At 35.9% G+C, this 24762-nt stretch overlaps 1 protein-coding gene across 1 annotated transcript in view; it reads left to right on the top strand.

Moving 5' to 3' along the window:
* Positions 1 to 24762, top strand: part of NCAM2 (neural cell adhesion molecule 2) — a 287205-nt gene that overhangs the window by 72500 nt on the left and 189943 nt on the right. Inside the window, exons 5-6 of the mRNA XM_072614941.1 lie at positions 15639 to 15776; positions 22856 to 22973. Of these exons, the coding sequence (XP_072471042.1) occupies positions 15639 to 15776; positions 22856 to 22973 (256 nt within the window). The remainder of the gene's footprint in view (positions 1 to 15638; positions 15777 to 22855; positions 22974 to 24762) is intronic.

Raw genomic sequence — 24762 nt, 5'->3', positions numbered from 1 at the left:
CATCAGTTCTCTGGAATTGGATACCATTTTTCATCATGAATTCTTTAGAATTGTTGTGCATCACTGCATTGATTGCAAAAGCTAAGTCTTTCATAGTTGATGGTTGCTACAATATTACTATTATTGTGTACAGTGTTCTCCTAATTCTGCTTAATTCACTTTGAATCAGTTCATATAAGTCTTACTAGGTTTTTCTAAAACCATCCACTTCATCATATCTTGTAATACAGTCTATTACATCAAAATCATCAAAATTACAACTTGTTCAGTCATTCCTCAAGTGATGAGCATGCTGTCACTTTCCAAGTCTTTTGCCACTATAAAAAGAGTTGCTATGAATATTTTTTTATATATGAGTCCTTTTTCTTTTCCTATTAAATCTTTGGGATACAGACCTAGTAGCAAAATTGCTAGGTCAAAGGGTATGCACAATTTTATAACCTTTGAGCAAAGTTCTTAATTGTTCTCTAGAATGACTGGACCATTCATTTTGCAGCTCCACCAGCAGTGCATTAGTGTGCCTATTTTTTTACAATTCTTCCAACATTCATCACTTTCCTTTTCTTCTGTCAAGTTAGCCAATTTGATGGATGTGAGGTGACAACTTGGAGTTGTTTTAATTTTAATTTCTCTCATGATTAATGATATAGAATATTTTTATGTGACTATTGATAGTTTTGATTTCTTCTGAAAACTGCCTCTTCAAGTTCTTTGAAAACTCTTTTATAAATTTGATTCAGTTTCCCATGTAGTTGAGAAATGACACCTTTATGAGAGAAACTTTTTTGTAAAATGTTTTTCCCCAGTGTCTTGTTTTACTTCTAATTTGACTGCATTGGTTTTGTCTGTGCAAAAATATTTTAATTTCATGTAATCAAAATCCATTTTACCTCTCATGATCTTCTCTATCTTTTTTTATCATAAATTCTTCCCTTATCCATAAATCTGACAGTAATTTTTTCCATACTCCTCTAAATTGCTTATGATATCCCCTAGTATGTCTTAATCATATTACCATTTTCTCCTTATCTTGGAATGCAATATGAGACGTTGATCTATACCCAGTTTCTTCAGCATTGCTTTCTACTTTTCCCAGCAGTTTTTGTCAAATAGTAATTTCTTACCCCAGTATCAAGGACTCTGGAGTTTACCAAACAGTAGGTTACTGTGGTCATCTCTTCTGTATATTGTGTACATAATCTATTTCATTGATTAACCACTCTATGTCTTAGCCAGTACCAGATTGTTTTGGAGATTACCTCTTTGTATTATATTTTGAAATCTGAAACTATTAGGGTGCCTTCGCTCCCTTTTTTTCATTGATTCCCTTGATATTTTTGACCTTTTGCTCCTTAAAATGAATTCCGGTACTACTTTTTCTAGCTCTATAAAATAATTCTTTGTTAGTTTGACTGGTATGATATTAAGTAAATAAATTTAGATGGTATTGCCATTTTTATTATACTAGTTAAGTCCACCCATGAGCTATTAATATTCAACAGTTGTTCAGATCTGTCTTTTTTGGGGTGAAGGCCTTTATTATTGCATTCATATAGTTCCTGCATGTCTCAGCAGGGCAATTCCAAAGTATTATATATTGTCTGCAGATATTTTAAATGGAATTTCTCTTTCCATCTCTTCCTAGTGGGTTTTGTTGGTAATATATAGAAATGTCAATGATTTATGTAGGTTAGTTTTATACCCTGCAACTTGCTAAAAAAAAATTTTTCTAACTAGTTTTTAATTGATTTTCTAGGGTTCTCTGAGTATACCATCATACTTATCTGCAAAGGATGAGTGTTTTGTTTCCTCATTTTCTATTCTTATTCTTCCAATTTCTTTTTTGTCTTATTTCTATATCTAGTATTTCTAGTACAATATTTAATAATAGTAGTGATAATAGGTAGCCTTGCTTCACTCTTGATCTGACTGGGAAGGCTTCAGATAATGCTTTCTCTTGGTTTTAGATAGATACTACTTACTATTTCAAGAAAAATGCCTCTTAAACTTTTGAGTATATTTTTATAGGAATGAGTATTGTATTTTGTAAAAAGCTTTTTTCTCCATCTGTTGACATAATCATATGATTTTTGTTATTTTTGTTACTGTATGGTCAAATATGCTTGTAATTTTCCTAACATAGAATCAGCTCTGCATACCTTGTATAGATCCCACCTGGTCATAGTATATGATCTTTTTGATATATTATTATAATCTCCTACCATCTTATTTTAAATTTTTGCATTAATATTCATTAGGGGAATTGGTCTTTATAAAAATATGTAATATAAACATGTGAGTGTGTGTGTATTTACTCTTTTTGGTTCAGGTATCAAAACGATATTTGTGTCATAGAAGTAATTTGGTAGAACTTCTACTTTACCTAATCTTCAGTAGTTTATAAAGTATTGAAATTTATTGTTCTTTAAGTGTTTGGTAAACTTTCTCTGCAAATCCATCTAGTCTTGGGGTTATTTTTCCTGGAGAGCTTATTTATGACTTGTTCAATTTCTTTTTCTAAAATAGCTATTTAAGTGTTCAATTTCCTCTTCTGTTAATCTGAGCAGTTTATATTTCTACAACTATTCATCCACTTGTAGATTGTCAGTTTTATTGGCATGTAATTGGGCAAAATACTTCCTAATAATTGCTTTGATTTCATGTTTATTAGGTGTGTTTATGCTTTTCATTTTTGATGCTGGTAATTTGGTTGCTTTCTTTTTTTTTAATCAAATTAACCAATCATTTATCTATTTCATTGTTTCTTTTTTCCCTCCCATAAAACCAGCTCTTCTGTGGCTTTATTAGTTGGGTGAGGTTTTTATTTTCAATTTTATTAATCTCTCCTTAGATTGTCCGTATTTCTATTTTCATGTTTAATTGGAGATTTTTTAATTTGTTCTTTTTCTAGTTTTTTTTTAGTTGCATGCTCTATTCATTGATCTTCTCTTTCTCCTTTTATTGATATAAATGGTTAGGTGTATATAAATTTGCCCCTAAGTACAACATTGGCCACATTCTATAAATTTCGATATATTGTCTCATTATCTCTAATAAAATTATTGTTTCTATGATTTGTTCATTGCTCTACTCTTTAGGATTGGGTTAGTTCCCACTTAATTCTTATTCTGTGCTTTAAAGGTCCTTTTCTGAATGTAATTTTTATGGCATTATGATTTCTAAAGGGTTCATTTAATATTTCTGCTTTTCTGCATTTGTTTGTGAAGTTTTAATGTCCTAATGTCAGAAGGTGCCATATACAAGTGGGAAAAAGTTATACTCCTTTCTATTCCTATTCAGTATTCTCCAGAGGTCTATCATATCTAACTTTTTAAAAAGTCTATTAATCTCCTTAATTTTTTCTTTTTTTCTTTTATACTTGGCTTTATCTAGGGCTGAAAGGGGTTAACTGAGGTCCCCCAGTAGTATAATTTTATTGTCTGTTTCCTCCCATAAGTCATTTAACTTTTCCTTCAAGACTTTGGATGCTGTGCCATTTGGTGGATACACATTTTTGTGTTGATATTACTTGTCTGTGGTACCTTTTGGCAAAACATCATTTTCCTGATCATCTCTTTTAATTAGATCTATCTTTGCTTTTGCTTTATCTGAAATCATGATTGCTATCTCTTCCTCTTTTTTAAATTTTAACTGAAGCATAATAGATTCTGCTCCAGCCCAATATTTTAACTCTGTGTATTTCTATTTTGAACGTACCTGTAATAAACAACATATTATTGAATTCTAGTTTCTAGTCCATTCTGCTATCTTCTCCCTTTTAAAGGAGTAAGATACCATTCACATTTACCATTATGATTACTGTGAATTTCCCTCCATCCTATTCTCTTTTATTCCTTCTTTTTTTAATCCTGTCCTCTCCTCAGAAATATGTTTTGCTTCTGACCACTGTCTCCCTCAATCTACTCCCTTTCATTGTCTCTGTCATCCTTTTTCTCTTATTCCTTTTGCTTCCTACTTTCCTTTTGGGTAAGATGAAGTTCTGTACTCAACTGTGTGTATATCTCTATCTCTATATCTGTGTACATGTATGTGTATATATACATACACTTCCCTCTTTAATCTAGTCCAGATAAGAATCAATTCCAAGCATTGCCTGCTTCCTCCCTCCCCCACCCATTTTACTCTCCAGTGTAAAAACTCTTCCTTGCATGCCTTCTTTATTGCAATATTTTCCCCCATTCTTCCCTTCCTCTTCTCCTACTACATCTTTTTCTTTTTTCTTTTGAGAGTAAACTAGGTGGCTCAATGAATAATAAACTAGGTGGCTCACTGGGTCTGCAGTCATGAAGACTTTAATTTAAAATCCAGCTTAGTTGTGTGACCCTGGGCATGGTCTTTTCACCTTAATCCACTGGAGAAGGAAGTGGCAACCCACTCCAGTATCTTTACCAAGAAAACCCCATGGACAGTGTGGTCCACAGGGTGACAAAGAGTCAAACATGACCAAATAACAATATTTTTCTTTTGAGGTCATCTCAACATGATAGACTCACACCCAAGGCCTCTGTCTAAATAAAGTCTTTCTAACTGTCCAAATGATGGTTAAGTTATTGGGGGATGCATGTGTCATCTCATTTTGGAATGTAAATAGTTTTACCTTATTGAGTTGCATATGATTTCTCACTTATGTCTGTTTTTTTATGCTTCTCTTAGCTACCACATTTGAATGTATGATTTTTTTTATTCAACTCTGGTCTTCTATCAGGCATGCTTAGAAGTCCTCTATTTCATTAAATGTCCTTTTTTCCCACTATAATATTATACTCAGTTTTCAGAATAGATTATTCTTGGTTATAATCCTAGCACTTTTGCTTCCCACAATATCATATTGCAAGTTGTCTGTTCCTTTAACATGGAAGCGGCTAAGTCTTGTGTGATTCTTACTCTGGCTCCATGGTAAACAGAAATTAATGCTAGTAGATGGTTTTACAGCAGTATTATTCTAAGTACCTGTTGCTTCCCTCCCACCTTTCTTCTCCTGTCACTAGAAAAAAAAAAAGCTGGAATGAAGGACTGAGATCCATATTTGTTTTCATTTGTTGGCCATAGCCTAATACTTAGCCTACTAATATTGTGACTCTTTGTTCCTACGGAGGCTGATCCTTAGAATATAGACCCAGTTTTTTCACCAAGCTAATTATGTTTAAGCATCATAAAATCTGTCAGATTGTACTGACAATATCTTTGAGATCTGAGTGTCACCTCTTTGGCCCAACATGACATATGAGTAGAGTGGTCATGGAACATAATTGTTAAAGTACTACTTAAATGTCAGCCCTTTGCCTGCTCCGCTTTTTTGTCCTTCATGGATAGTCAAATTATGTTATGATAGAATTATGGTGTGTTTAGATTGTGATATATTACTGTACTGACAAATTATGTAGGTTTAGAGAGGTTATGTGAAATATATATATTTATAAAATGTAAAGACAAGACCTAATCAAAAAAGTCTGAGCTGTTAAAAATGTTCATATTTCCTCCAATATTGTGGATTTGAATCCATCTAGAACTGAACAGTCTTGTGAAACAATCTGGAAGATGTCATCTTCCATAAGTTTTCCATATCCCATAAGTTCACAGTAGTTCACCATAGGTGGTCCACCTAATGCACTGGAGGTCTTTCCTCACTTTCACCTGAGGGTTAAGTTGGAGAACGTTGGTGCATATTTGTCATCTCTTGTCCTCTCTATTTAACCTGCCCATGTCTTCCTATCATAAATTTCCCTGAAGACATCTGTTACCCCTGTTCTTCGTAGATTCTCATTGATTATATATTGTAACCTTCTCATACCTATTAGGCACCCCTCCATTGCTGTGTGGTATTTATTATCAATTCTTTGATTAACTATTCTATTTCATCTTTTACTACCATTTAGCATTTGGTAATAATGATAGAATATTGGTATTTTAAAAGATGGTCTTTGTTTTAGGAAGGAAATTGCAGTCATTATAGGTATTTTGCAATTTCCTGAAGGTTTTTCCATGGCTGCTCAGTTCTAAGCCCTTTGGTAATCATCTATAGCACCCAATGCAGTGTTAGTACTCAACTGAAGAGGCTCCACCATCCTTGATGGTACAAAGTGTGTTATAAAGTTCTCTGCATATCTTTTCCATTTTTATTCAGTTTATTATTTCTCAGTTTTTGTTCTTAAATGCTCTTGGGGTAACTTTACTTCGCTAAATATTTTGCCAAGCTTTCTTTAAATTAGTTTTATCCTCCACTGCATTTCTCCTCTTTATGAGGCGTTTAGCATTATTAGGCAGGTTAATGGGGGATGCAAGGAGGATTGGCACCTCTGGTGTGAGGGCTTACCAAGCTCTTTTCAGGGCTATTCATTCACCTTTGGTGTCTACCTTCTCCCCAATTCTCACCTGTGGCTCCAAGATGCTGTAGCTTGTGCAACCCCCGGGGTAAAATTGTTTTGACAGATGACTTAAAGCAGGTTGAAGGTCACCAACAGGCCTGAGATCTATCAGTGAGTTAGGGGAATATCTTTCCCAAGCATGTGAAGACTTCCCCTGTCTTGGCAGATGGCCTAAAGCAGGTTGTGAAGATTTCCCCTTTCATATTGGGTGGATGAGAATGATTTGTTCCACTGGCCATTAAGGCAGCTGAAGCTGGCTCTGTGGATCACTTAGAGATTGCTCAGACATTGAAGACATCACCATCCTGAACCATTACCAGTTATCTGAACTTTTATCTTGCCGCTGGATTCTATCACTCTGGAAAAGAGAGTGAAGCTGATGACTTCGGGCAATTCTTCCTTACATATTTCAGTTCATAAACAAGTCAGACATCACCCCATGATGTCAGTGATCCTTTTTGAAAACAAAGGACAAACAACAGCATTATTAGTCATCAGTCATTATGTGGCTCCATCAGCACTGAGCACTTGAGATGTACCATAGGTTTTTGACCCATAAATAGGCCACAGGGTATCAGAGAAATGCTTTGTATTGTTACTTTCAGTGTAAAACTGAATCTCATCTGCCTTCTTACTGAGCCCAGAGTTCTGGATCTCTCTAAGCGTTGCTTACACTTTACTTTTGATGGAATTAAATGCTGTCTTTTTAGAAACAGATTGAATTATCCTTCTGGTAAATCCTATGAAGTTTTCATTTTCCACTTAATAGCTTCTGAATTTCCCCATTATTTTCATCAAACAAATCCCAGTATTTGTAAGTGTTCTGGTCCAGATGCATAAAAGTGGTGCTGTACACCAAAAGTCAGCTACTGCACTGACTGTAAATTATTTAACATGAAGAGGCTACGAAATCAAACATAAAGTGGAGGGAGAGTGGGTGTGTGACTTTTTGTTCACAGATGATTATGCACTTAGCACAGTTTCTGAGTCTGAGAAGCAACAGAGTATGAATCAATTCTTGTGCTAATATTGGCCTGACAATTATCACCATGAAAAGCAGATTCTTCACAACTAGCACCACGCCATCCGTATATGGAACTATTGGTTACAGTAAGTGGAGAGATTTTGGATGCTGTGAATAAGTTCATTTACCTTGCCAGTATATTTTCCAGGGATGTACACATAGATGATGAAGTTGATTCACACATTGCCAGTGTTAGCTTGGTGTTTGGGAGGCTCTGAAGGAAAGTGTTGGAAAGAAGAGGTATTAGGCTGCCTATCAAACTAAAAATCTGCAGAGCCATTGTGTTGGCCTCATTGTTCTATGCCTATAAAACCTGAACAGTCTACCAGTGCCATGCCAGGAAACTGGTAGAACTTCTTCCATTTGAATTATCTTGGAAAAATACTGAATATTATCTGACAAGAAAAGATGCTGGACACGGAGGTCCTCTCTTAGGCTGAACTGCCAAGCAAGCATTCAAAGTCTGCTAAAGAGAGGCCAACTCCAGTGGGCTGGACATGTTGTTCAAAAGCCTAAAAGATTATTTTACAGAGCTCACATAAGACAAGCACTCACACGAAGGTCAGAAGAAGTGATACAAGGAGGTCTCTCTGAGACATTGTTGACAGTGTTGATTGTGAGACATAGGAGGCACTAGCACAGGATCATCCAGCGTGGCCTGCCACATCAAAGAAAGTGCTATACTCTGAGCAAAGTAGCTCAAAAGAAAAATGAAATACACACGTTTAGAAACATCTCCATCCCAAATGTTTGCGATAGACTATACCCAACTTGTGGTAACAAGCCTTCTGAGCTCATATTATTCTGATAAGCCATAGCCAAATACGCTCTGCATTGACCCTGACATCATGATGTAATTTTGGTCCTCTTCAAGTAGGAAGGACAATAACAAGCAAATTAACAAATATCCATCATTATTCTTCATAACATTTTACAAATGATTTTCTATTCTAAATTTCCATAACATTTGGTTGTCATCTCTGTGTCTGATAAGCATATCAAGTGTTCATCAACTAAGGCAGTTTCTGTACTGTTTGGACTCCTTTTGTGTAAAATTATCATAATTGGTGTCAATGTCATTTTACTGGACCTTCCTCATTTTTCATCATCAATTGAGAATCAAATAATTTCAATTTTATGCCATATCTTTTTTTATCATCATTATCCTTTTTTAACTATTTATTAATTCCTATCTTTGCTCTGACAAATCAGTGGTCTGACTGTACATGTACCTTTTTCAGGGATGATTCCCACATCAGCACAGAATCATTTCCTACCTATTAAAATGTAATCAGTGATATTTTAGGGTGTTACTTAACACTTATAATGCTCTGAACCTTTGAATTTTTTTTGAAGAAAATTTTCATGATGTAGAAGTAATCTCCTTTCTTATTCTTTTCTGACTCATGCTTCTTAATATCATTTTCCCCACCAGGCTTTACCATCTGCCCTACCACTAAATCCTAAGCCACATCAGGCCTTATAATAGCTACTGTTCTTTCCAGAATACAAGCATTTCCACCTGCCCTGCTACTGATCTCTATAGATTAACCCACTGGGTCTTTCCATTCACATTGTCTCTGAACTTTCCTGTATGTATTGTCTCTGTATTCTAAAGACCAACTACCTGGCTTTTCCAAACACTTTGACCTGAACTCTCCTATGTGTTGCCTCTGCCAATTAAAATGTAATTTCATTCAGAACAAAGACTATATTCCCTTTATATTTGTATCCCCAGGGCTTAGTACTGTTCTTAGCACACAGCAGATACTTAATAAACACATTTCATTCTTTCACACATGTGTGCATTCTTTCATTCGCTATCCTCACCTATTCTCATCTTTCCATTGTAAGAAAGTGTAGCACAGTGGGGCCCTATCCAGAGATTTTAATACTTATACTAGTAGTGACCCAACATCTCACCTAAGTTTGCAAAACACCCCTTTTTTCTCTAAGTCTGACTCACTTCTCCAATTTTCTCTCACACTTGCAGGTTTAAGTTCTCAGAGATAGACTACCATGTACCATGGTTACGTTAAAACTGTCTCAGGATCCCATTGGTTATCTTGGTGAAGGGAAATAGACTTCCACTACTGGTCACTCTTACTCTTGAGCCCCTTACCAAAATAGCATTTACAAGGTCTTTCCGATAATCACCATCTAAAAAGGACACTTTGAAAGTATTAGCTTATAAGATATGATGAGCAAATGGATTTCAGAAAAACCTGGAAAGGCTTTCATGAACTGATGCAAAGTGAAGAGAGAAGAACCAGGAGAACACTGTACACAGTAACAGTAACATTGCGTAATGAGCACCTATGAACAACTTAGCTCTCTTCAGAAATACAATGATCCAAAATAATTCCAAAGGACTCATGATGGAAAATGCAATCCGCATCTAGAGAAAGAACTGATGGAGTCTAAATGTAGATCAAAGCATACTATTTGCACTTTATTTTTTTATGTGTTTTTTTATTTTGGCCTGTCATTTCACAACATGACTAATATGGGAACGGTTTATGTGATTGCACATACGTAACCTATATAAAGTTGCTTACCAAATTAGGGAGGAAGTGGTAAAAAAAAAAGAGAGAGAGAGATAATTTGGAACTCAAAAAAATTTTTAAATGAATGTTAAAAATAGTCTTTATGAGTAATTGGAAAAAATAAAATACTATTTTAAAAAAAGAAAGTGTTAGCTTTTAATGTTCAGAGTTGAGAGATGGAGTATCTTATGAGAGAAATATTCAGGAGGCCAGTGTTGTGAGGTTGTAGAATATATATGCCTGGAAGTAAAATATAAGAAGACTGTAAGGTATGAAGGGAGCAGGTCATGCAGAGCTTTAAAAACTAGAGTATTTTATAAGGTATTACCTCCAGAGTTTATTAGGTAAGAGGGTGATATAGTCAGACTTGTAAATTAGGAAGCTCACTTATATGACTGAATGGAGAATGGACTTGGGGGGGGGGGCGGGGGAAGACACTTAAGCAAGCTTCTGTAATAATCCGCTTATGAGGTAATGAGAGCCTGCACCGCTACTGTTGCAGTGTACAGAGAAGAAGGCATATAAGAATGATATTATAAAGGCCATGGAAATGACAAGACTTGGAAATTGATTGGATATGAGTTGAGTAGAGAAGTGAGAGTGAAGAGTCAAGGATGATACTAAGCTTGTGAGCCTACATGATTGGAAGAATGATGGGGTCTTTCACAGTAACAGGGAAGCTCAGAAGAAAGGAGGGTTGGGATATGTTGAGTTTGAGATGTCAGTGGAACAACTTATCAAAGGGTAATTGGTGATGAGGAGCTGGAGCTCACGGATGGACAAATAAATCTGAGAATCATCTGCAGAGACAATACATGAACAACTTGGAGATAATGAGATCACTGAGTGTAGAGAGAAAAGAGAAGAGGGCCCATGACAGAGCCATGGGATATGTACATGGTTATAAGATATGACATGGATGAATAATAAGCAAAGGAAACTGAAGGAGTGGTCAGACAGACCAGGAATAAGCAGTGTTGTGAAAACCTGGAAATTAGAGAGTATTCAAGAAGACAAGGTGATCAAGTGACAAAGAATGCAGAGAGGTCAAGAAGGATGAGAATATTAAGAAAAGACCATTAGAATTGGCATTGAGCATTGAGATAATTGGTATCATTTGATAAGACAGAATCAATTGAATGATTAAGTTGGAAGCCAGATTGCAGAAGGTTTAAGTAGAGAGGAGAGAAAGGAGAGACACTGGGATCAGATAGATTTCCTCAAGGAGTTTAGCCATCAAGAGGAGGAATGATGTAGGATAATAGCTAGTGTGGAATAAAAGAATCAAATTTTTTATTTTGTTTTAAGGATCGGGGAGATACAGGTACCTTTGTAGGTAGTCGGGAAGGGGCCAGTAGAGAGGGAGAGATTGAAGATGATAGTGTGCATTTGTCGGGGGAGGGGGGGGTGTTGATTGTGCCTCCATTATCTACAAAGTGCTAGAGGAGGTGAGAGGGATTAGGATCAAATGTGTATGTAGAGCGATTTGTTTTGTATTGGAAAGGAAAGGGGTCTCCATCTGAGACAAGAGTAAAGGAGGAGTAAAGGAATGAGAAGATGGTTGAATGAGGTGAGATGAGTTGATGAGAAGAGGATCTTTAAGAAAATGTTCTGACTTTTTTTCAGCGAAGGAAGGCCCTCAGCTAAGAGGATGGGGTATAGGGGTGCTCTGAAAGGCTTAAGGAAAGGTGTTAAGGTTTGCAATAGCCACTGTGTAGTGAGATAGCCTATTAATTAAGGGGGAATAGCCAGTTTGCTACCTTGAAGGAGAAACTTTTAGTGAGCTTAGTCAACAGTGTTTTGACTTTCCTCTACCTTCATTCAGAGACATAAATTGGAGCAAAGAATATAGAATGTGAAAATAATCCCAAGTTGCGACTTGGCAAGGTCCAATTAATTGGTCCAATAATTTCTGTTATTAGCAATAGGACAACAGGACAGGTGAATCAAGAGTAGAGGACAGCATCCAGAATTGAGTTGGTCCAACAACAAATCAAGTTAGAGAAAGGAGAATAGTGTGACCAGTGAGGGAATGAAAGGAAAGAACCAAAAGGTAAAAGAAGAGGACACATTGAGGATGAGGAATAGGATTAGGGATGATAAAGTATGAGGAAAGATAGAGTGGTAAAAGATTTATGATCATATAAAGAAATTATGAGATTCATAAATATGGCAAAATCAAAGGTTTATACCCATCTCTGTGTGTAATTGAGGTGGAGTAGAGGCAGTCATGGAAATGGAGTAGTTTGAGGAATTAGGAAATTAGGGTAGTTGAAGGGGCATTCATATGTATGTTGAGGTTCTTAAGTATATAAGTAGTCAAATTCTATGAGCTAAGCATAGAGGAAGGAAAAACAATGTCCTGGGGATGTAGAGGTAGTGACCATCAAAATCTGGCTTGGGTAATAAAAGTAGATAGCATGGACCCCAAAGGAGCAGAACTTGGTTAATGAAGGTGGTAGAAGGAATTTTGAAGTGGTGCTGTGGAGATCAGTGTTCTGATGCCAACAGCCCAACAAATGAGTCACCAACTCTGAGTGAAAGTGCACTGAGTGGCAGCTAGAGCAGCAGTCATCAAGAGAGAGACAGGTTTCAGGGAGTGCTAAAAGATGGGAGATAAGAGAAAAGTTTTAAGGCAATCCAGAGGGCACAGTTGAAGGGGGCAGACTGATCTAAAGTGTCACTTGGTGGGAAGTGGGAGAGAAAGCGAAGTGGATACGAATAGGGAGTAACCAATTGGCAATGGGGTAGGGGGATGTGAACATTGGCAGCCAAGGATTCAGAATACATATCCTTATTTTATGCCTTCTCTGGTTAAACAGGGCTGTTAAAGAAAGTTATTTAATATGTATATTACACAGAATATTGATGATTTTGATACATCAGTGGAAGACACCTTAATACAAAAGACTATAAGGGGTGTTTTGTTCTAATAGCAAACAGTAAAGCATAGTGAGAACTTATTTTCTCTGCATTTTCCAATTAACTGTAAAATGGTAAACGTGGTTCATTGTTGAATATCTCCTACTTATTTTCTAATACCCTGTATTCTGAACTGGGTCTTCTGCATGTCAGTCCTCTGGTAGTTTAGGTTTGATATCAGAACAAAATGAGATAGTTGTAAGTCATGCAAATGAAGGTTTATTTAGTCATAACAGGAGGATATTCAAAAAGTATAGTCACTGAAGCAACACCTCTAGTTGATTCATCTTAGAAAAGCTCCCTTGGCTGAATTGGCCGTTTGAGATCCACCAGCCAAGGCTTCAAGAACTATTGTAGCTCCTCGTGGCTACTATGTACTCCAGTGACTAGGAAATGATGCCTACAGCCCCAGCCTTTATGTGCTTGAACCAACCAAGGTTTGTGTATTGTCTTTTTTTTAACTTATAATTATTAATTTTTTATGTGAAGCAACCATGATTAAGTGACTTGCCCAGGGTCACACAGCCAGTTAGTGTGAAGGATCTGAGGCCGTATTTGAATTCTGCTCCTCCTGACTGCAGAGCCAGTGCTCCATTCATGGCATCATGTAACTGCCCCTTGTGTGCTATCTTTTACATATTTATACTTTTTAGAGGAAAAACTAACCAGATGTTCATAGGGCAGAGGTTAGGCTGTTGCTTCTATCACACTCTGATTGATGGTACCTTTGACTTGTGTATAAATTATGGAATGGTAGGAAGTTAGTTGAGTAACTATTGATGGTTTTTAGTGTTCTTTTTTCAGTTATGTTAAGGTCTTCGATGCCTTTAGAAAGAGTTACATTCAATCCCCTGCTTCAGATATTCTGCATGTAGAGATCATTGCTGGAAGCACAATTGTGGGGGCATTCAGGCTCCAAAATACAAGGTATAATGAGAGCTTGTGTATATGAAAGACACTGTTTCATAAACTTTTCCCTGGCTAGCACTTCATTATTGGCAATAAAAGATCATGTAATTCATGAATTATGTAGATGTACGTACATATGCATAACATGGAAATATTATATAATCTTAATCACAGTCTATATTTATGATACATTTTTAGAGATGTAGGTATATATTAAGCCAGAGCTGGCCAGCCTGGCAATTCAGAAATTGAGCCAAAACAAGAAATTTATAATCCATTTAACAGTCAACATGAGGAGGTTTACTTAGCTGTAATAGGAGGATATTCAGAAGCACTAAAGAATATTCATCAACTCTACAGCCTAGCTTCAGTTGAGTGCAGCTCTTCTGAGCTGGTATTGATCATGCTGCTTACCTGATGGAGGAACTCCAGTCTCTTATGTTCTAACTGTTTTTGTACTCATGCTCTAGCAACAGTAACATCACATCAGCCACCTAAGCCAATTAAATATCAAGGAAAATTTCAATAACTCTTAAGGAAAAACTGTTCTAACCCACATGTGTTGTGACCTTAGCATATTGTACGCGCTACAAGATCCCAAAAGGAAATTTAATAATGTAGTCATATGTATACCCATTGTGTGATTTCAAAATTATGTAGTCTTGCATTGTTGGTGGAGTTGTGAATTGATCTAGCCTTTGTGGAGAGTAATTTGGAACTATGCCCTAAGGGCTATAAAACTGCATACCCTTTGACCCAGCAATACCATTCATGGTATTTTATGATCCCAAAGAGATCATAAAAATGGGAAAAAGGACCCACATGTGCAAAAATGTTTATAGCAGCTCTTTTTGTGGTGGTCAAGAATTGGAAATTGAGGGGATGCCCGTCAGTTGGGGAATGGTTGAAAAAGTTGTAGTATATGAATATTGTGCCATAAGAAATGATGAACAGGTGGCCTTCAGAAAAACCTGGAAAGACTTACACGAACTAATGCTGAGTGAAGTGAGCAGAACCAGGAGAACACTGTACACAGTAATAGCAACACTATGCGGTGACCAACTTTGATAGGCTTAACTGTTCTCAGCAATGCAAAGACCTAAGACAATTCCAAAAGACTCATGATGGAAAATGCTATCCATATCCAGAGAAAGAACTCAAGAATCTGAATGCAGATTGAAGCAGACTATTTTCTCTTTTTTGCTTATTTGTTTCTTCTTTCCCATGGTTTTTCCTTTTGGTTCTAATTCTTTACAATATGACTAATGTGAAAATATGTTTAATATGATTGTACATGTATAGCCTATATCAGATTGCACATCAGCTTGGGAAGGGGAGAGTGAAGGGGAGAATATTTAGAACTCAAAATCTTATAGAAGTGAATATTGAAAACTAAAACAAATAAAATTTTAAAGATTATGGAGTCATTTAACTACTTCCTCAGTATATATAAATTTATTAGTAGAAATATTTTATAAAGAAAAAAGTTACTCAGCTAATATTTCCTCTTATAGGTAATTAAAACCTTGATTCATTTGGTTAGGATGATAAAACCCATCTCTATGTGTAATGTTATTTTGTATATGATTTTTGATATCCATGTACCAGTGCAGGGCTGGTGGAGGGAAGAGGGGTTATAGCCTAACCACTTAATATAGGAAGACAATATTTAATTCATTTTCAGAAGAAAAGGTGGGGGCAATGTTATTTGGAGTTTATTAAATTACATTTAAATTTTTTTGTTGATGAAAATTGTAAAATAAGGGTCAAATGTTCACCCAGTAATTTAAAGCATATCAGACTCTACTTTCAATTACTGATACTATTTCTTCCACCTTATTCATTTTTCAGATCGATTTGCTATGTTAGCAAATAATAATCTCCAGATCCTTAATATCAACAAAAGTGATGAAGGAATATACAGATGTGAAGGAAGAGTGGAAGCTAGAGGAGAAATTGACTTTCGAGATATCATAGTTATTGTTAATGGTAAGCCATAATCAGATGTGTATATATTTCATTAGAATTCTTTCTTGTTTTTATTTTGGTTATTGTTTATTCATCACTTAGTAACAATATGAGTTTTAACTGATGAAAAGGATTGCACTATAGCTTTACAGAGAAAGAAAAAAATGGGCTACCATGGTGAGTGAAATGAGTTAAGAGGCTAATCATGTATTGTTCATTTATCAACATGTGTTAACTCTCTGGGCTTCATTCCTAAATTTTAAAATGAGAGGGTAGTACCACATGGACTCATGGATCCTTTCCCAGTCTAAATTTTTTTTAATATGATAGATTAAAAAATTGTATTTTACCATTGCTATCTATCTAATTATCTCTGAAAAAATTAGCTTTATAGGTGCGTGTAGAGATATCTTCTCTTACGTAACAGGTTAGATAGATTTGTTGAATCTATGTTTTAAATCTTTTTAAGATTCAGTTAGGGTATAACACTTTCTCTTTCAATATTACAATGTTTGTGAAAGTATAATGGTGGAATATGATAGTATAATAGAGAAAAATACTGTATGTGATCCTTCCACTCATAAAATAGTATTAATAAAGTAGTATTCTTAACTCCCTAGCGCCTCATTTTGAAACTAAAATCAAGGAAAAATATTTTCATACAAATTTATGGCATTCTTTTATATTCTTTCTGTGCATTTGCATAAGCTTTTTTGTTTGTTCCTTGCTTTTAAATGATTATTAATGTTAGAGGATTTAAAGAGTGGTCCATGATTGGGAGCCATATCACCCTATAGCAAACACTACTGAATACTATGTGTAATAAAACATGTTAAACAAATTAGTGGTTCCTTGATGATGATGACTATGGTGATGATGATGATGATGAAGGCGATAACAATAACCAGCATTTACATAAACTTTTAAGTTTTGCAAATAAGGTTTACCTACTTTATCTCATTTGATCCTCATGATACCCTCTAAGTGAGGTGCTATTATTACTTCCATTTTACAAACGAGAAAACTAAGATTATAAGTGGTTATTTTGCTCAGAATCACTCAGCTAGTCAGCATCTCATGAAGGATTTAAACTCTTCTTCCTGATTCCGAGTCCAACACTTGGTCCACTGTGCCAATGAGCTGACACAGGTACAAAGTAAGTCAGTTCTATGAGATTTCCCAGGAAGGAAACTTTTCAGAGCTGGAGGGTATGACCCTCTGCCCCAGTGCCTCAATAGAAATTAATAAAAAGCATTGAGACCTATTAATGGAAGGGGAAGATCTTTAATTCTTCCTCCTACCCACCATTAACCTTGAATTAACATTACACCAGCAGAAAGCAAATGTGATAAAATTCACAGGTCACCATCAGAAATGAGCCAGAATATGTAACAGACATATATAACAGACCCCAAAATGTGATTCTTATGTCCCAGAGCACCCAAGTCAAATAAAAAATATTGCAAAGGATGAGACAGACTACAAACAACCAGAACTACAGTCAGAATCTCATAATATTATGCTTAAAGTACCACGAAGGAGGGATGATTAGAACTCTAGTGAAAACTAAAAAGAAATTGCCATGCAACTCACAATAATTCAACTTGCAAACTGATCATTATCCTATAAGTAACTAAATGGAACTTGCAACAAAATCAGTGATTTTTAAACACTCTTGTTGACAAAATTACAGAGTCAAAGACTTTGAAAAGAAATACAATAGAAAAAAGCAACTTAAGAAAGAAAAACATTTGAATAACTCAAAGGGGCTGTAATGATCAATTGCTTACATTTTCTCTTCATAGATATTAGATATTTGATCCAATTTTTAAGGCCTGTCTTCTCAGTAAGGGAACATTAAGATACTAACTGTGGGCATAGTTGTTCAATTCTTTTTAAAAAGGAGGGAAAAAAAATATCCTGGGCAAAGAGACAGAAGGAGAAGGTATTATTTGTTAGGTGAGTGTCATGAACCTCATTCTTTTAGAGTCAAGGCAATTTGCTGACATTTTTTTCTTAGTTGTACTTTTCTTGATTATGAGATTTTTATATAGTGGGAGGGGTTGCTTTGGAAAGTTATGGCAATGTAAAAAGATAAAAAAATTTTTAAAAAGAAAAATGTATGTTCATTTGGTTTTGAGGATCTTGTCCTTGTTTTTCATAGATTTCTCTACCTTTTCATTCAGGGTAACACATCTTGAATCATAAATTGCATTTTTTTTCCGTTGCCATCTTTTTATTATACTCATGAGCACTGTAAATCAAGATCACCAAGTATCCCAAGAAATGAGATTGTTGTTACCTTTGGGAACACAATTAAGCCAACCTTCCCATCACTTTTTTTTTCTCTTCAAGGAGAGTCTTTGAGTCACTCTTCCATTTAGATGCAACTTTTAATCCAGTTTATTGTGATAATATCAGCCTTGATTGATGTGGTTAATTTCTTCCAATAGCATTTCAATGTATTGATCATTAAACAAAGACCTCATTTAATGTTTAGAATTGAGTTTATGGTTATAGGTGGTCTTAAAATTGATTATTTTCTTTCATTTTCTTCTACTCCTCTACCATCACTGTAGCAATAGAAGGGGACTGCATAGACCAGAGGGCATTTTAAAAAATTTAAGTTTGTTTTGTGGGTTTCCATGGTCAACTAATCCATTGCTTGGTGAATAGCCTCTTTGTGCTTATCTGAGTTAGTCCTCAGTCAGATCAGTCTTTTGCCAACACAGTACTTGAAGTCATTCCAGCACCAGAGAAACTAATTCTCTTCTCCTTTTTCCCCAGTCTCTGACAAAAAGAAGGTCCTTATCTATGTCAAGACCAAACACTTAACTTATTCTTGATTCCATCCATTCATGTCTTCTCCAGCAGATTGTGTCTTTAATCATCTTCTCTCAAATTTTCATCTTCTCCCTATTATTTCCTTTCATCCTGCCTTCAAATATGCTCAACTCTCTCCTGGCCTTCAAAAAGAAATCTTCATTAGATCCTACTGTTATCCAGGTTATTTTTATATCTTTCCTCCTTCCTTAGCCAAACTCTTTGAAAAAGCAATCTATTGCCTCAACTTCCTTTTCTCTCACGGCTCAGTTCTTTCAGGATCTGGTTTCTGACCATATTACTCAACTAAAATTCAAAGAAACCAGTTGTCTTGTAAATGCCAGATCTTACATCTTTTTTCAGTCCTTATTCTTCTTGACCAGTCTCCTGAATTTGAGGTTCTTGACCACTTCTGGATATTCTTATTCTGACTTTTTGTGACACTGTTATCCCTCTCCTTGGTTCTCCTGCCTATTTGCTATTCCTTCTTAGTCTCTTTTGCTGACTTATCATCCCTGTTGCCCTCCTAAGGTTCAGCTTTTGGTTGTCTTCTCTTTGCCTTCTACACTGTCTTTAGTAACCTCATCAGCTACTAAAAGTATCATCTGTATGCAGATAACCTAGTCTGTCCACTTACCTTTAGTCCAGTTTCCTATTGTACCTAATGGGTATCACCACTTATCTGTTGGACATTTTAAACTGGATGTCCTGGAGACATCTCAGACTCAACATATCTAATACTAAATATGTCATCTTTCCTCCCAAATCTTCTCTCTTTCAACTTTCCTTTTTTCATCCTTCTAGTCTGCAGTGCTTGTAACTTATCCTAGATTCCTCACTCTCCATCACCCTACATAAACATTCCATTGCCAGTTGTAAAGATTTCCACTTTCATCATTTCCCTTTCATCTGAATCCTTCTCTTTGCTCACACAGTTCAGGCCTTTGTTCTTTTCCTTTAAATTATTACAATAACCTCTTAATTGGTCTACCTGCCTTAAGTCTCTCCCCACTCCAAGTCACCCTACACATTGCTACCAAAGTAATTTTCCTTAAAGTACAGAATTGACAATCCCCAGGGATACAGTCAATTCCAGTGACTTCCTGTTGTCTCAGAGATAAAATATAAACTACTCTGTTTAGCTTCTAAAAGCCTGAGCAACCTGCCTCCAAACTATCTTTCTAGACTCATTAAACTTTACTCCTTTTCTCCACATTCTGTGGAATGCAGCCACACTTGCTTCTCTCTGTTTCTCATTCAAGACTCTCCTCTCTCTCATCTCCTTGCCTTTGCTCTGGCATCTCATGCTTAAAATGTATTCTCTCCTTATCTCTACCTTATAGTCCCTCTTTTCAAGATGCAGCTCATGCACCATCTTCTGTGTGAAGCCTTTCCTAAATTTCCCCTCTTCTAACATCCTCCCTCTCATGTATTAAACAACTTTTTATTTATTTATATTTAACTTTTTATTTTGTTTTTGATATGCTTATATTTTATTGTTAGTGGGCAGTTAGGTGGTGCAGTGGATAGAGCACCAGTGCAGGAGTCAGGAGGACCTGAGTTCAAATCTCAGACACTTGACACTCACTAGCTGTGTGACCTTGGGCAAGTCACTTAACCCCAATTGCCTCATCCTGGGTCATCTCCAGTCATCCTGATGGATTTCTGGTCACTGGATTCAGATGGCTCTGGAGGAGAAGTGAGGCTGATGACCTGCACAGCCCTCCCTCACTCAAAACAAAGTCAAGTGCAAGTCATGTCATTATTTCTCTGATGGCATGGTCTTCTTCGGCAACGAAGGACAAACACATTTGATTGTTATCTCCCTCATTAGGATATAAACTCTTTTTCAGTAGGGAGTGATTCATTCTTTGTATTTTTATTCCAGCATCATGCCTGGGACTCCCTAGGGATTCAGTAAATTCCAGTGGCTTCCTGTTGTCTCAGAGATAAAATATAAACTACTCTGTTTAGCTTTTAAAGCCCTACACAAGCTGCCTGCAAACTATCTTCCTACTTACTGTTGATTGATTGATTGAAGGTGGTCTTACTGTGGGGCAATTAGATTTTAAATTATATTTTAGTTGTATTTTTAAATCACCAGGAAGCATTTATTAAGCACCTACTATATGCCAAGCAGTGTGCTAAACACTGGAATACCAAAAAAGGCAAAAGACAGTCTGCCCTTGAGGAGCTCACAGTGTAATGGGGAAGACAACATGCGAACGGCTGTGTATAAACAGACTTTGTAAAGGACGAATAAAAAATAATCAACAGAGGGAAGGCACTAGATTTAAGAGGGATTGGGAAAATCTTCCTGTAAAAGGTGGGATTTTAGCTGGGACTTGAAAGCCGAGGCAAGCAAGGAGGTAGAAATGAGGGAGGAGAGCATGCTTAGCATGAGGGACAGTCAGTAAAAATACCTGGAGCCAAGAGGTCACATATTTTGTTTATAGAGCAGTAATGAGGCCAGTGTCAATGGATCAGAGGGTGAGTTGGGGGTGAGATATAAGAAGATTGAAAAGGTAGGGGCAACCAGGTTAGGAAAAGCTTTCAGTACCAGAAAGAGGATTTTATATTAAATATTGGAAGTAATAATGAGCCCCTGGAGTTTACTAAGTAATGGGGTGATGTGATCAGATCTGCACTTTAGAAAAATTGTTTTGATGGACTAAAATGGGTAAACAATTGTGTCAGGGAGACCAACCAGCAGGCTACCACTATCCAGGGATGAGGAGATGAGAGCTTGTATCAGGATGGTACGAATATAAGAGGAGAGATGGAGGCTTATTCGAAAGATGTTGAAAAGATGAAATCTACAGGCCTTGGTAAGCATTGGATAAGAAGAAGATGAGTGATAGTGAAGAATAAAGAATGATGCAAACCTGGGGAGCTGAGAAGATGGTGGTGCCCTTGACAATTTGGGGGAAGTGTGGAATGAAGGAAGATTTGAGGGAAGATAATAAGTTCAGTTTTGGATATGTTGAGTTTAAGATGTCTACAGGATATCTAGTCTGAGATTTTTAATAATCATTTGGATAGGAGAGACTGGAGGTCAGCAGAAAGTTTAGGGCTGGATAAGTAGATTGAGAATCATAAGCATTAAAATAATTAATTAAAATTTATTAATTAGTAAAAATAATTAACTCAGTTACATCAGAAACAGTTTAGAGGGAGAAGAAAAAAAGAAGTTCCCGTAGAGATCCCTGTGGGACACGCATGGTTAGTAGGCATGACCTGGATGAAGATCCAGCAAAGCAGACTGAAAAGTGGTTATATAGGTAGGAAGGGAATCGGGGAGAAAAGTCTCATGAAAACTTAGAGAAAAGAGGATGATTGATAGTATTAAAAGCTGCATAGAGATAAAGGATGAGAATTGAGAGAAAATTGGATTTAGCAACTAAGAGACCATTGGCAACTTTGGAGAACAGTTTAAGTTGAATAATGAGGTTGGTTGGAAGCCAGACTATAGAGTTATAAAGAGTGAGAGGAGAGGAAATAAAGCACCTTTATAGATGTCCTTTTCAAAGAGCTGAGCCACAAAAGACAGGAGGGATATGAGACAGTAGTTAGCAAGGATAGATGAATCAGGTGAGGATTTTTCAAAGATGGGGGAGATGTAGGCATGTTTGTAGGCAGTAGGGAAGCAACCAGTAGACTTGGAAAGATTGAAGATAAGTGAGAGAGGGGAGATGGTAGAGAGGGGCAGTCTGCTGGAGAAAACAGGATGAAATGGGATCACCATTTTCAAAGAAGGAGATGGTCCATCTCTTCATGTGAGACAATCATAAAGGCTATAGTGGCAGAAGGCATTGGAATAATGAGATTAGGAGGAGAGGAGAAAAGAGAGCTCCCAGAGAGTGGCCTCAATTTTTTCAGTAAAATATGAGGTAAGCTCAGAGGGTTGAAAGAGAGGAAGCCATGGGAGGTTTGAGGAGTGATGAAAAGGTTTGGAAGAGTTGCTGTGGAGATTGGGGTAATGAGGTAATTTAGGAAGGAATAAAATGATTGCCTAACAGCAGTGAGGACTCACCTATTATATATACATATATATATATATATACACATCCATATACAAATAGACATACTATGTGTGTATATACATACACATATATGCACATATGGGAAAGGAATTAGATATATATATATATATGGAGAGAGAGAACACTTGATATGTTTACATAACTAATATACAAAGGTAATTATTTTTAAATGACTGTGGCAGTGGTGATTTAAGAGAATATTTACTTCAGATATAATTTTATTTTCTTTCCTAGTTCCACCAGCAATTACGATGCCACTCATATTCTTCAATGCTACTGCAGATCGACAAGAAGAAATGGTGTTGTCTTGTAGGGCTACTGGCTCTCCTGAGCCAAATATCAGCTGGTACAGGTAAGTTTTATTTTAAATAGTATATCAGAAAACAAACGCTAATTTAATCTATCACCTTTAATTAATGAAATTTGTGAAATCAAAGACTTGGATGGCGTCTTTGAAGTAAACTTTTCTGCTCTATTTAGGTTAATTGGCTAGGACATTTTTTTCTTTAACTTGATAAAGTAGTGTCATGCATGAAAAATGATTATATCTGGAATAGCTATCAATATAATCCATAAATGCTTGCTTTCATTGCAAATATTATCTTTTCAAGAGATTATAGATGATAATGGAATTCAAGGAATATGAAGATTTATTAGCCAAATAGCAACATAAAGCTTTGCACAATCAGTGGAATGGGATTCAAAAATAAGTGTGATGACTTAGTAATATAGCCAGTGATATACTTCTTTCATTTCACATATTGTGTGATATTGTCTTTTGTATAACAGGCGTTAAGTCCAAAAACAGCAATCAACTCATGAGAAAATACTGAATAAACTGGTTAGAATCAAACATTTGAATTGCTGTGTCACAAAGTGTTAAACTACAATTTTCAAAGTATTCAGTCACATTGCTCTCACTAAAAATACTTTTTAATGAGGATAAAGCAATTTTCTATACTATCAGTAGATAAAATTTTGTTTTTTTATATTATCAAGAGAATTTATTTAAAATATTTTGATTTTCTTTTTCAATGCATTCCTCTGTGTTTTATAATGTACATTATATATTAGAATAGTATTAAATTAATAAAATTTACAAATAAATATACACATATTGGTATGCTACCTTGGACAATATGGAAGATTTCTTTGAATGTAACTCAACAAACACATTGAATACAAAGAAGCTGCTACATATAGAGCACTGTTTACCTCTACGCTCTTCATCTACATAATTAGTTTGAGTCTTCTACCTTTTTCCTGGAAGTTTTCACAATCTTTAATTTCTCTCCCTTTGAAGTTGATGCGGAACCAAATGAACACATTTTGGCAGTTCACCTAAAGAGAAAACGCTGAAGTGATTTATGAAAAGGGTAAATCTCCAGAGACTTTATCTATAGCAATGAACAAAATTCAAGGATTGCCAGTAACTTTGGAGAAATTTGCAACCTTATCTTTCTCTACTGGTCCATTGGGCAATATAGAAGATTTCTTTAATTGTAACTCAACAAACACATTGAATACAAAGAAGCTGCTACATCAAAAAAGCTTGGACAAAAATTAGTTAGAAAACCTCAGAAAATGAGTAAAAAAGAATAGTACTTCCATAGGGAATAGGGATTGGGCCTATTTCATGGATATAGAAAACTCCCAGGTGAAGAAACTCTTACAAGCAATGCACGTTGTCATCTTCTCTGTAGTTTATGGTCATAAAAAGTTGTGTATAGCATTGAAAGACTAACTGACTTGCCCAGGGTCAGAGAGGCCATGTGTGTCAGAGAGGGAGCTAGAACTCATTTATTTGCGTCTTCAAGGCCAGCCTTCTAATCCTATACCATGCTTCTTTCTCAACATTTCCATACTATTATATAAATCAGTAATCATTAAATCTATTTGGTAATGGCTTTTTAAAAACAGAGGAAAGATCAGTGGAAAGACTAGATAAGCAAGTATTAGAAATGAAAAGTCCTTTTTCCTCTAACTTTGACTTTTTGGGATATATGCCTAGTAGTGGTATTAGGGAGTCATGTAATTTAGTGGGCTATAGATCCAAATTGCTTTCCAGAACAGTAGGACCAATTCACAGCTCCATCAAGTGTGCATTAGTGTGTTTGTCTTCCCATATCCCTTTCAACAAC

The sequence above is a fragment of the Notamacropus eugenii genome, chromosome 5, assembly GCF_028372415.1.
Source record: "Notamacropus eugenii isolate mMacEug1 chromosome 5, mMacEug1.pri_v2, whole genome shotgun sequence".
NCBI lineage: Eukaryota > Metazoa > Chordata > Mammalia > Diprotodontia > Macropodidae > Notamacropus > Notamacropus eugenii.
The sequence above is the reverse complement of the archived record's forward strand: the minus strand, read 5'-3'. Positions and strand labels throughout refer to the sequence as shown.